Source organism: Camellia sinensis, chromosome 8 (genome assembly GCF_055761805.1).
Source record: "Camellia sinensis isolate YWXY chromosome 8, ASM5576180v1, whole genome shotgun sequence".
Classification (NCBI taxonomy): Eukaryota; Viridiplantae; Streptophyta; class Magnoliopsida; order Ericales; family Theaceae; genus Camellia; species Camellia sinensis.
Window position 1 is genome coordinate 176395245 of NC_138968.1, and position 14201 is coordinate 176409445.

Genomic DNA, 14201 nt, shown 5'->3' on the forward strand with positions numbered 1-14201 from the left:
AAGGGCTGGTTAGGGTCGTGACTTAAAATCATGGGATTTTAAAAATAAGTGGAATTAACTTTAAATATATGTAATTGGGAATGTTTTTGTATATTTGATTGAGTTATGCATGAGCCTAACTTTTGAAATGAAGATTAATAAGTTAAGAATCAACATAAATTAGTTGGTTAAAGAATGAATCATTGACTAAGTAATAATTGATTAAGAAACCAAGTAAGAAATCGGTCTATTTGTAAAAAAATGATTTAGTAATGAAAGAATATATGGAATGAGAACCCAGTTTATTTGAGTAAAAAAAAAGATAAGCACAATAGAACTTAGGGTTACTTAGACAGAAAAAGACAGGAAAGTTAAGTTTGATCAAGAAAATGATATTGTGTTTCAATGTGTATCTGTTATGTGATTGTGCAGGTCACATGTTACAGTCCGTCTAATCCATCTCTAGAGCTATCTGTGAGTAATAACATTGTAAAGATATGTTGAATTATAATTATTCCTTGATCGATAAAATGCAATGTTTTCTGAAATGATACTGTTTACTGAATGAATAATTGTTCTATTTTATGAACTGTAATCGTGGCATCCATAGCATCTGTTACTGCTACTGCTACTGTTACAAAGATCTCTGTCAGTTTCAATTCTTAGAACTACTGTTTATTGTATTAATGGCCATCAAATGACTGTTCTGTCTTTAAGACCTACTGTACTGTTTTGCTATTGGATGCACCACGTATAACTGCTATGATTTCATTATGACTTTGAAATGTATGAGATACTGCTTTGTGAATTGACTCACTACTGAAATTGATTGTTTAAGTAGCTATGAGGACATCATTCCTTAAGCCCTTTACATAATTGTTATTCACTGGGCTTCAGTTCACTGTTTATGTATATGTATGTAGGTGATCAAACGCGTGACTAGGCTTAGAGGCGTTTGCCTAGAATCTATTTTTGTTAGCCAACCTATGCGCCTCCCGTGGAGGTTCCGGATATGTCAAGTGGTCAAGGCTATGTGATTAAAATTTAAGTTTTTATTTATTCTGTATATAGGTCTAAATCCCTTTTGTCTCAATTGTATATATGATGACGTAGCAATGATGTGATAATATATATATATATATATAAAGTTTAAATATTTTTTGTCTCATGTAAGTCTCCACAACTCAATGGACAATGGATGCTTGTATTTTGCTTCCACTAGCCCCTAATATTATGTATCTGTATACGAGGCCTTCGGTAATCTTAGGATTACTGGCCGATCATAATGCTAAACCTATAAGGATAGGTTTGGGCCTGATACGACTTTGTTACGACCCAAACCCACCCCTAAGGGTTTAGCATCGTAACTGGCCAGTAATCTGTGATTACCAAAGGCCCAGTAATAACAATTGTACAATGAAAGGGTCTGCGGAAGCTTGTAAATATTAAAATAGAATGTCTAAAAAGCTGTGAGGACTTAAATGAGTAATACAAGTTTCATATATTGATATATGCACAAACACTTAAGTCCATAAGATGTTTATATACAAAAACAAAACAGATGTTAGGGAATTAAATCCCAAAGCCAAAACGATTTTTACAACACTTATTGGACTTTATATGAGAGCACCCAAAAACAAGCCTTGACATTAACGGTTCGGAACCTCGTGGTGAGGCACAATAGGTTGTTTTGACAAAACAGGCTCAGGTCGACGCTGCTAACTTTTCTCCGGTGCCTAACCACCTACATATCTATAATAAACTGCAAGCTAAAGCCTAGTGAATAACAAATGTGTAAAGGGGTTAAAAATGAATGTCCTTTTAGTAATTAAAACAGTCAATTGCATCTGTAGATCAGTTATTCAATAAATGTCTCATATTTCATGTCATATCAGTCGTTTAGAAATCATAACAGTCATACATGATACATCTAATAGCAAAACAGTACAGTAGGTCTTAATAGACCGAACAGTCAGTTAATGGCCATCAATACAATAACAGCAGTTCCAAAGATTGGAACTGATAGAGATTTCTGTAACAGTAGCTGTAAACATTAACAATAACAGTAGCAGTAACAGTCAGTTGCTATAGATGCCACGAGTACAGTTCATATAATAGGACAAACATTCATTCAATAAATAATATAATTTCAGAAAGCAGTACAGTAATCATTCAGAAAATAATTATAATTTAACATAACTTTACAACATTGTTACTCACAGTGGGCTCCTCGAAACACGTACTACAATGCACTAACGGTGTGGCGTCCGACCTAAACAAACAAGTTCAAGCACAACAACTCAATACATAGTCCACTCGTTCAATCGATTCGTTGTTTACATAATCGGTTTCCACATATTGTTTACTCGTTCGGTTCTATCACTTGTTTTACACTTTCTTGGTGTTCATGAAATGTAATGCATATGAGAAACACGTTTAAATCATGCAAACGGGGCCCGAAAGGTGAAAAAATAGAGCAAAAAACAAAACCAGGACTGCCCCTTATAGCCGCACGTGCGGGGGTTCTTGTCGCACGTGTGGGACCATCTCCACATATGTCTCCTGCACTTGCAATTTAAGCAGAATGCTTGCTCACATTGCCCTATAGCGCCACACGTGCGATGCCCAAGCTTCCCACACATGCAGAGGGTTTTTCCCGCAAGTGCGGAACCTTTCACACACGTATGGTGACCATTCCAGCACGTGCGGCCGTACCTCAGAATTTGTATTGCTGTTTTAAACCTGTTTAGAAGACATCAGAGGTATAAAAAGACAGAAAATAGGCTGAATAGGGTTTTGAGATTTTTTCAAGAAGAGAGAGGCTAGGGTTTGGAGAAAAATAACTTAAAGCTTGAAGATAGTCTCATATGGTGGCTTCTTCTCCCTCTACCTTTTCTCACTCCTCCATGAGTGACTAGACTCCTATTTCTAAGGTTTTAATGAACCCCTAGCTATGTAAATGGGTTTTCTTTTATGTAATGGTTTGAACAATTATATGGTGTTTAAGAAGCTTCAAATATATATTTTCCATTATTTTTTCGAGTATTTGACTTTTTGTGATTGTTGAATACTTTCCATACAATGGGTTTTCTTTTATTTCATATTCAAGATATGAGACGAACCATATTACGAGAGATGAGTCATTTGCTATCCTAGTTTAGAGTGAACGACTCATACTACTTGAGATAATCCGTACCTATACATTGAACGTGATAACTCTCTTAATCAATGCTTTAAACTTGTAGTTGCAAAGAATTATTTAGTTTGAACCGTAGCATAATTGACTTTTAATTTAAAACCTTATTTATGTAACTAGTGGTAAATTTATTATCCTAGGTTTTTTCACAATCAGTAATTCCAATTTCAATTTTAATTGCTTTGTTTAATTTAATTATTATTAGGTTATGAACAATCATTTTTTCATCAAAATTAATTTAGAAATTTAGCATTTAAATTAGTTTAATTTCACAATTATTCCTGTGGATCGATACCTGGACTTACCATTATTCTAAAGAATTTGGTAGAGTTTAGCGTTTATTTTTGATGAGCGAAACGACCCATCATGAATCTTATTATAGTATTGAGCATGTTTCTGTTCAAGATGGTTTAAATTTTAAAATAAAATTTAAAGGTTTTAATTAATTAATTTTGTTGTAAATTGGTTGGTCTTTTGACTTAGCCAATTACGCTAAATCGTTTTCGTTTTGACTAATTCACTGGTTTAACCATGGTTTTAAGTGTTTTATCAAAATATATTACTTAGATTTGTTTGATTTAAAATAAATTAAGATTCACTTTATTAAAAATTGGATGACAGAGATTGCTTGATTAGAAATGAACTTTCCGTCCAAATAACTGTTAACTTTTATTTTACAATTAACATCAGGAAAATGAGGAAAAAATGAGTTGTTTCACTATAAAAACCTTATGCTCCCATTTAATATTGTAGTGTTGTGTATGTTTTAGTTTAAGACAATTTAAATTTTAAAATTAAAATAAAATTTAAAAGTTTTAATTAATTAATTTTTGTATAAGTTGGTTAGTCCTTTGACCTAACTAATAGGGTGAATCATTTTCGGTTTGACTGATTCGCTAGTTAAACTGCGATTTTAACAGTTTTATCAAAATATATTGGTTAAATTTGTTTGATTCGAAATAAATTAAAGATTGACCTAATTAAAAATTAAATTACTAAGATTACTTGATTCAAAATAAACTTCTCGCCTAAACAATTGTGAACTTTTAAACAATTAAGAAAATTCACATTGGCTAGCTTTCGTTTAACTTTTATTTTATAATCTCACATCGAGAAAAAAAAGAAAAAGTGAATTGTTTCACTTACATAAAGTGAATCTTATATTCTCATTTATATAAGCAAAATAAGATTTTTAATAAGAAGCTTTATGATCAATATCTCATACTAATTTTTTTTTTAAATTTTCTTAATTTTAAACAATTAAAAAAATTTCAATTAACTAACTTCTATTCAATTTTTGTTTTATATAACATAAAAAAAATTAAATATAATTATCATATTTTTATTAAATAATATATTATTTTATTTCATGCTAATTCAAATATATCCCAAAGAGATGAGCAACGAATTGATTTCATTTGCTGAGAACCGTGATGTAAAGGCGTGAAGGTCAAGCGTTAGAGGCTTAGAACCATTTCGTACCATATTTTCACCCTCAACTTTTCTTATGTTTGCTTAGCAAGAAACCTTAGAGTCAAAAGTCAATCAAAGCGCTGACTTTTGAATTTTATAGTCTAATATCCTTGAGTAGTCTCCAAGAAACTTCAAAGCTTTCTGCTATAAAATCCTGGAAATGCCTCTGGCAGAGAAACCCAGAAAAGCCTTCTCCAAACTCCTCACCAATACCCCCTCCATTCAAGTTGGTAACCAAAAATCCATCATTTTTATTGGGCCCTTGAAAATATCTGTTCAAAGAGCGCCTGATGAAAAATATGTTGTCTACAGTAGCCTCTCTGGCTGCTTCAGCGATGCTTATTCGAAGTGTGGCTAATGACTTCCTCCCCCACGAAGTTCAAGACTTCTTATCCTCTACTTTCCGTCACCTTTCTCGTCATTTCTGTTCTCAGTTCACCATTGTCATAGAAGAATTTCAAGGGCTCTCCCTAAACCAAGTGTTTGAGGCCGTCGATGTTTACTTGGGCACTAAAGTGACCTTGGAAACTCAAAGAGTTAGGTTGGGCAAAGCAGAGGAAGGAGAGAAACTAGAAACCAACATGGAGAGAAATGAGGAGATGATGGATGTTTTTGAGAATGTCAGAGTCAAATGGAAGATGATCTGTACACCGCTCCAATCAGTGGGTTTAGGTCATCTTAACTCAACGCTACGATCTGAAATCAGATCCTATGAGTTAATCTGTCACAAGAAGCACAAAAACAAGGTGTTGAACTCATACTTGCCATACATCTTGGAGAGATCAAAGATCATCAAAGAAGAAAACAAGGCAATCAAGCTTCACACTTCCGGTTACGGGCGTTGGGACCATAATACAACCAAATTCGACCACCCTATGACCTTCAACATGCTCGCAATCGACCTACAGCTCAAGAAAGAACTGTTGGAAGATTTGGAGAGTTTTTCGAAGGGAAGAGAGTACTATAGAAGAATTGGCAGAGCATGGAAGCGAGGGTACTTGTTATATGGCCCTCCTGGCACTGGCAAGTCAAGCTTAATCGCTGCCATGGCTAATCACTTAAACTACGACATCTACGACTTGGATCTAACAATCATCCAGAATAATGCAGACCTAACCTCTCTATTGCTTACAATGCCTAGCCGATCGATACTTGTGATCGAGGACATTGATTGCACCATCACGTTGGAGAACCGCGAGCTTTGTTTTGAGCAAAGGGATGGGCAAAAGATGACCCTTTCAGGTCTCCTGAACTTCATTGATGGACTATGGTCGAGCTGTGGACAGGAACATATTATTGTTTTCACTACAAATCACAGAGAAAGGCTCGACCCTGCGCTGTTGAGGCCGGGGCGTATGGACATGCATGTCCATTTGTCATACTGCAACTTTTCTGCATTTAAGCAGTTGGTATTGAATTATTTAGGGATTAGTAATCACAAATTGTTTGATCAGATTGAAGGGCTATTGAGAGATGTGGAGGCTACACCTGCTGAAGTTGCAGGGAAGCTGATGAAGAGCAGCGCCGTCGATACTTCCCTTCAAGGCCTGGTTGAGTTTCTTCAGAGCAAGAGAACTGAGCTGGAAAAGGGCAGCAAGAATGGCAATATTGACAGGCAACATAGACAAGAAGAGAGAGAAAGAGAAGATAAGAGAATTGAGATTAGGGATGATCATGAGTCGGGTTTGGGTCGGGTTTGTCGTAATCCATCCCGTCCCGTTTCATATCGAGGGCGGGGGCGGGGGCGGGGGTGGATGCTGGGTAGGAGGCGGGTGAATTTTATAAGTTGAAGAATGAAATTATTAGTGTAATATTATGAATAATGATTTATACTTAATAATAAGTGTAAATATAATTGGAACGGGATTTTGGTAGAATGGGGCGGGGAATCAAAATCCGTCTTTGCCCTACTTGTTGAATGGGATAGGGAAAACCTGTACGGGGCAAGGAATGCGGATGCTGTGGGAGGAGAGTTGGGACAGGAAAAAATGACCATCCTTAATTGAGATGCCTTAAACTTGAGCTTTGAGTCTCTTATGGAACTTGAATCTTGTCTTCCTTGTTAATGACATATATGTTTTGAGAAGTTGGAGTATATAGTAATTTTTAAAATTTTGACATAATTATATTGTGTGAAAATTATGGTCACACTTGTGCATGCACCAGTAAACTGGATGAAAAAAGATGATAGTCTCGTTAATTTGGTGGAGTTGTAGGAAAGTGATTATAGATTATAACTCAACTTACAGCTGTGAGTATAAGCTGGTAACCTGTTTGGTATAACTGTAGGATTATAGATTTAAATAGAAGATGATGTTTGGTAAATAAACTGTAAAATAGTTTTTTCTGTATAATTGATTTTTTTGCCCTTATATAATACAAAAATGATAATTTTGTCATTTTTTTTCAATTTTAAATTAAAAAAATTATTTCATTAATAAAAGTTAATATAATTAGTATTAATTATTATAAACTAATATAAAAATTGATACAGTTGATAAAAATGTAATAAAAGTATTATTGTAATAATTTTTTTCCATTATAAATTAATTAGTGTCAATTAATTACTTAATCAGTATCAATTAATGCTAAAATTATTAATTAGTATCAATTAATGGCTTAATTAGTCTAAATTAATACTAAAATTATTAACTCGTATAAATTAATATTAATAATCAATTATTATTAGTATCAAATAATATTAATAATCAACAATTATTATTAATTAGTATCAATTAATAATTAATTCATTACAAAAATATACAATATTAAATTTTTTTGACATTTCTGATTCTATTTTTTTTAAAAAAAATTTATTACAATTAATAATATAACAATTGTGATTTTTTTTAATTTATTATTCTTTTTCATTACAATTAAATTGTGTAATTTATTTAATGGATGTAAATTGCACAATTTATTTCAATATTAATAAATTATTTGTTATTATTATTTTCATTACAATTAATATCCATGTATTTATATTAATGTTGTGATGACATTACATATTATTTTTCTTTATATTTGAGAGGGTGATTTATGATTTGAGATTGGGCTGAGACGTCAGCCGGACAAATTTGGGCCGAGGTATTGGGCTCCAAGATCAGGCCGTGATATTGCTCGGTAATGGCAAAGCCTACGTGGAACCGTGCTATATGATCTCGGTTCCGCGAAGGACGGACAGGTGGAGGAACAGCCTAGATGAGGCTCCCCGGCTCACGCGTTGCAAGGCTGTAATGCACGCACCTTAACCCGGTAGGAAGGCCGGCGCTTGGAGCTTGGCCGAGAAGGTTGTTGGCTGTCCGGCAAAACCAATCTCCAGCTCAGCTTTGCTGGAATATAGTTGAGCACGGCTGGAATTAGGCCCGGTAGTAGGAAACTATATTAACTGCATTTCGGCATGTTCAGTATGGCCGTTGATAGCCGAGATAATGTTGCCCGGCTGTCGTGCTCCCAGTAGAGTGGGCTGGCTGTTGGGTTAGGTGATGTATAGCAAGATTTGTGCTGACAGATGGGATAACAGAGCCACGTGTCGAGAGACCAGTGGGAGTAGATTTGGGGCGCAAAAGGGTATATAGGCATGTCTGCACGCCCCATACGGGACAGGAACATTTGGTAAGGAAATTCTTACACTCGAACACTCCTCTCTCTCTCTCTCTCTCTATCCTAAGGTGTGCGCTAACTTGATCGTCGGAGGGTTTTTCCGGCCTCACACTGCCGGGTAGCTCACCGTTATTTGCTCGCAGGTGATCGGACAGAAACGAAGCTCAGAAGAAAGGAGTACGGGCTTGCCAGAATATTTGCTCCCCGTACAATTGGCGCCATCTGTGGGAAGCTTGACAGACAAAACCTTGTCTTCCAAGTTCGTCTGATTGCCGTCCATGGCGAACAACGATGAGTTTTCGTTGTCTGCCACAGACGGAGCCACCCCGGAGTTCACCCGAATGAGAGAAGGACCTCCCGCCATCCATCCAATGGCGGACTTGGAGACACCCACCAGAGGACAGTCAGGAGACGCGCGGGATAAGCGCGGAAGAAGTTATGGTCATTCTCGAAGTCCGGACGGTCATCGGCGGCGGAGAGAATCACATGCCCGACGTCTGGAACACAAGTTGAGGGACCAAGACGCTGTCATCCGGCGAATGGCGGCGGAGATGGAGGAGCTCAAGCGGCATGTCAAAGGGAAGGGTGTAGCTGGAGTGGGTGACCATAGTAAGCGCACCCTATCCCGCCGTTCAGGCGGTCAGAGTCAACAACGCACTCCATTCATTTCTATTACCAGAAGCTACCAGGTTGGTGATTTCAACGTGCATGCAGAGAAGTCTAGCACGCAAGACAGCACCTACCGGCCCTCACGTCCGGTGACGACGTTGAGGTACTCTTACTCCGCTCATTCAGAGGATTTGCGGGCGGTCTTAAAGGAGCGGGCTCGTCAGCGCGAAGCTCAGAGGATACCGGCGTTCCAGCGGCTATCCTATGGAGTTCACGCCAGCGAGGAGGTCGGAATGCCTCCACCCCGCCAAGCAGCGCCACTCCTAGTGGATTCAGATTTGGCCAGGTTGAGTGCCACCCCTTTTTCCCTAGAAATAGAAACAACACCGCTTCCGGAAGGCTTCCACCAGCCTAAGTTCACATTCTACGACGGAAAAACCGATCCTTACATGCATGTGAGCCACTTCCGACAAGTTATGACCGGACATAGGCGAAATGACGGACTTATGTGCCTGATTTTCCCGTCAAGTTTAGGCAAGCTGGGCTTGAAGTGGTTCGAGAGGTTGCCGGAAGGGAGCATACAACGGTGGCATCAGTTGGCCGAAGCCTTTGTGACGTGCTTCAAAACCAACACAAAAACACCAAAGGAAGTTGATCATTTACTTAGTGTCAAGATGGAACCGAGCGACACACTGAAGGCATACAACTCAAGGTATTGGGAAACCTTCAACGAGATCTTGGATTGCCCGGTCAACCTTGCAAACACGCAATATAAGCGTGGTCTCCCAGTCGGACATAGATTGCGGGACTCGCTTACCATGCACCAGCCGACCTCCATGGGCCAGCTCATGCAGCGCATCAATGAGCACATCCGAGTCGAGGATGACGCGTCAGCATCTACCGTGAAGGCAACTCCAGTAGCAACAGATAAGAAGACAGCAGGCAAAGTGCACGCAGTTGGGCAAGAGTCCAGCCGCTCAAGTGACCGAGCAGAGGAATCGGACCGTGGCTCGAATCACAAAAACCGGGGTAGAGGACGTCGGAATGACCGGGATGACTACCCCCAAGATGATGTAGCGGATGCAAATAGAAGGTTGAAGGCAAGGACTGGCATAACCACAGTCTTCAAGATTCCGATCTATCGCATACTTAGTGAAATCCGAGACGAGAAGTATGTCCGGTTTCCTGCTAAGTTGGGCGATGGACAAAAAGGCTACAATCCGCGGTATCGTTGCACGTTTCATCGGGAGCGAGGCCACCGGACTGAGGATTGTTTGCCATTGAGGCAACACCTGGAAGAGCTAGTCGCGACCGGGCACCTGGATCTTTACATTGATGGGGGCGTTAAGGCAAATCAAGTTCCGGTTAATCCGCAGGGACCGGATGACCGGGATACACCTCCTCAAGGGGTTGTGAATGTCATCCACGGCATAGTGGAACCGGCGCATGTTTGCGAGCTCCATGGTATGATCAAGAAGGCAGAGCACATGAAGGAAGTTTTGCCAGTTCAGCCTGCGCTCAAGAGGGGGAAGACGGAAGCGAAAGATGTGATCAGTTTCTCTTCAAGGGACTTAGAGCGCATTCAGACACTGCACAATGACGCCTTAGTAGTTACACTCCGCATCAAGGATTTTGAAGTGAAATGGATCTTGATCGATCAGGGAAGCTCGGTCGAGATCATGTACTACGACGCTTTCAAACAGCTCAAGCTCCGAGATACGGATTTGGCCCTGGCGACTTCGCCATTGGTTGGTTTCAACTCATAACCGGAGTGGCCTTTGGGAAAGATTATCCTGCCGGTCAAAGCGGGATCCGTGGTCAAACAGGTGGAGTTCTGGGTGTTATAGGTGCCGTCTACTTACAATTTGATCCTTGGAAGGGGGTGGCTTCACGCCATGCAAGCCGTGGCATCGACTTTTCACCAAGTAATGAGATTTCCCTCGGCTATGGGGGCAATCGAGGAGATTTGGGGTGATCAGGTCATGTCAAAACAGTGCTTCGTGGCAGTCAATGGGAGCCAGGCTGCCAAAGGATTTGTTCAAATGATTGAGGGACCGGAGGACCAGGGTGTCTTGGATGATGTGGGCACCAAGGCCATGGACAAAGCTGTCGAGGAATTGGTGGAGGTGCGAATCGATACAGAGCAGCCGGACAAGTTCTTATTGCTCGGCTCAAGCCTTACAGCCGCGGAACGAACCGAGATGGTTGAGTTTTTGATGGCCAACATCGAAGTTTTTGCATGGTCGCCTTACGACATGCCCGACCTCGATCCTCGTTTCATTTTCCATCATCTCAATATCTTCCCCGGAGCCAAGCTAGTTATTCAACGAACAAGGAGATCGGCGCTGCTTCACGCCGAGGTAGTTGCTCAAGAAGTCAAGAATTTGCTAGAGGCACGAGCAATTCAAGAAGTACACTATCCTCGGTGGATCTCAAATACAGTGGTGGTACCGAAGAAGAATGGGAAGTGGCGGGTTTGCGTTGATTACAAGACTGTCAACCGAGCTTGTTCGAAAGATAGCTTTCCTTTACCTAGAATTGACCAGCTTGTGGATTTGACGGCTGGACATAACAGGCTAAGTTTCTTAGATGCCTACCGCGGCTATCATTAGATTGCCATGCATGGCCCCAACCGAGAAATCACCTCGTTTACTACACCAAGGGGACTCTTTCGCTACCGAGTCATGCCTTTTGGTTTGAAGAACGCCGGGGCAACTTTTCAGAGGATGGTGACCAAGATGTTTGCTCCTTTGCAGGGCCGGACAATGGAAGCCTACATTGATGATATGTTGGTTAAAAGCCAGCATCAGGCAGATCATTTGTCCGACTTGGCCGAGATGTTCGCCATTCTCAAACAGCACAAGCTACGCCTGAATGCATCCAAGTGTGCCTTCGGCGTGGGATCCGGAAAATTTTTGGGATTCCTAGTCACGAACCGAGGTATCGAAGCAGACCCTACACAAATCCAAGCCATGCAAGAGTTAAAACAGCCTAGCTCAGCAAAAGACGTGCAGCATCTGGCCGGAATGGCCGCCGCGCTTAATCGATTTATAAGCCGGTCATCAGATCGCTGCCGCCCTTTATTTCAGTCCTTAAAATCAAAGTTCTCCTGGGATGAAGAGTGTGACCGAGCCTTGGCTGAGCTCAAGGAGTATCTGTCTTCAGCACCACTGTTGGTCACCCCGGAGCCTGGAGAAGAACTCTATCTTTATTTGGCCGTATCACAGCATGCAGTCAGTGCGGTGCTTGTCCGGGCTGAAGGAATCAAGCACCTCCCTATCTTCTATGTCAGCAAAACTTTGCTACCGGTAGAGTTGAGATACTTGCCGTTGGAGAAGCTTGCTTTGGCATTAATGATGGCTTCAAGAAAATTGGCGCACTATTTCCATGCACATACCGTCATCGTCTTGACCGAGTTCCCCCTCAAAGCTTTATTCGAGCGGGCAGACTTCTCCGGTCGGATTCTAAAGTGGGCGGTTGAGTTGGGACAATTTGATGTGAAGTTCCAGCCGCGCACTGCCATCAAAGCCTAGACTTTGGCCGACTTCGTCGCTGAATTCTCACCTGGAACTCATCCGGTATGCCCGGTCGATATTACCGCGGCAGATGATGAGGTGCATGCAAGACCATCCGAGATATAACCAGTTGGTGGAGGTAGCAACGCGGAGTTTGCGCGCACCACTGAAGCACCCTCAGTTTGTACGGTTTTACCACCCAGTAATGCGATGACGGAGTTGAGTATCACCGTACAATCTACTCTATCCGGTCCCGTATCACCAAGGGGGGAAGAAATGGAACCACACAGCTCAGAACCTGCGGCCGGCATAATACCGCAACCTGGTGATTCGCCTACGGACTTGAGCATTGCAGATCAACTTGCTGAGTCTGGTGCCGAATCATCAAGGGTGACTGAATTGGAACCGATCAACACAGAACTTGAAACCGCACAGCCGAGCAGTCGTGATCCCATCAACCTTCAAGCCTCTCAGGACCCCTCAGAATGCTGGAAGCTCTTTATGGGGGAGATGTGGAAACTTTTTATTGATGGAGCCTCGAACCGTCACGGCGCCGGGCTTGGTATAGTTTTGATATCTCCAAACGGGTTGACAATTGAACACTCTATCACCCTTGGCTTTCCAGCATCCAACAACGAAGCTGAGTACGAGGCACTTTTGGCCGGTCTCAAAAGCGCGCTTCAGATGCAAGGTTCCGAGCTAATGGTGTACAGTGATTCCCAGCTTGTGGTTAACCAAGTCGCTGGGATTTTTGAAGCAAAGGATGACAGAATGGCAAAGTACCAAGCTTTGGTCAGGGAACATATCAAGCAATTTCAGGCAATCAGAGTTCAACAGATTGGCTGAGAAGAGAACAACCGAGCTGATGAGCTTGCCGGCCTCGCTTCCATGATTGATTGTACATCTCCTAACCCCCTGCTAATTGAATTCCTTCCACGGCCAAGCATAGAGGGAGCCGGGCAGACGGATGTATTTTGCGCCGCGCTAGGTCCTTCCTGGATGGACCCTATAACCCTGTTTCTCAGAGACCGAACTCTGCAAGCAGACAAGAAAGAAGCGCACAAAGTCCGGGTGAAATCGGAGCGATTTTAGCTCTCTCCATCTAGAGCATTGTATAAAAAGTCCTTCACCGGTCCTTATCTGAAGTGCGTGCATCCGAGTAGCGTGGAGGCCTTCTTATACGAAATTCACGAAAGCCTCTGTGGCAGTCACATAGGGGGCAGGTCCTTGGCCTACCGCGCTATTTCGCAAGGCTATTGGTGGCCGTGCATGCAAGCCGATGCACAGAAATATGTTCGCAAGTGCGAAAAGTGCCAGAAGTTTGCGCACCAGATCCATCAGTCGGCCAGAGAACTTCTTCCCCTAACTAGCCCTTGGCCTTTTGCAATGTGGGGATTAGACATAGTGGGGCCACTCCCGACAGCTCCAGGCAACCGGAAGTTCTTCATCGCGGCAACCGACTACTTCATCAAGTGGGTTGAAGCCGAGCCTTTGGCAACAATCAAGGAGAAAGACGTGAAGCGGTTTGTCTGGCAGAATGTAGTAACACGGTTCGGCGTCACTAAAATTTTGATCTCTGACAACGGCACCCAGTTTGACGGTCGCCTATTCAGAGGGTTTTGTGAAGATTTGAAGATTGAATTCTACAACTCCACTCCGGCTTACCCGCAGTCCAACGGTCAAGCCGAGGCGTCAAACAAGACTATTCTTGACGGACTGAAGAAGAGACTCGAGAAGGCCAAGGGAAAGTGGGCCGAGGAACTTCCCAGCGTCCTTTGGGCATACCGCACCACCCTTTGGCGTTCTACCGGGGAAACTCCATTCGC

At 41.7% G+C, this 14201-nt stretch overlaps 1 protein-coding gene across 1 annotated transcript; it reads left to right on the forward strand.

Moving 5' to 3' along the window:
- Positions 1 to 4830: 4830 nt before the first annotated feature.
- Positions 4831 to 6719, forward strand: LOC114262865 (AAA-ATPase At3g50940). The gene has a single exon (XM_028203280.2). It carries the CDS (start codon positions 4939 to 4941, stop codon positions 6436 to 6438), a length of 1500 nt encoding a protein of 499 aa, XP_028059081.2. The 5' UTR covers positions 4831 to 4938; the 3' UTR covers positions 6439 to 6719.
- The last annotated feature ends 7482 nt before the right edge of the window (positions 6720 to 14201 follow it).

Bases quoted from the DNA above. Each gene is read 5' to 3' on its own strand.
- LOC114262865 (XM_028203280.2), top strand. From the start codon at position 4,939: ATGAAAAATATGTTGTCTACAGTAGCCTCTCTGGCTGCTTCAGCGATG.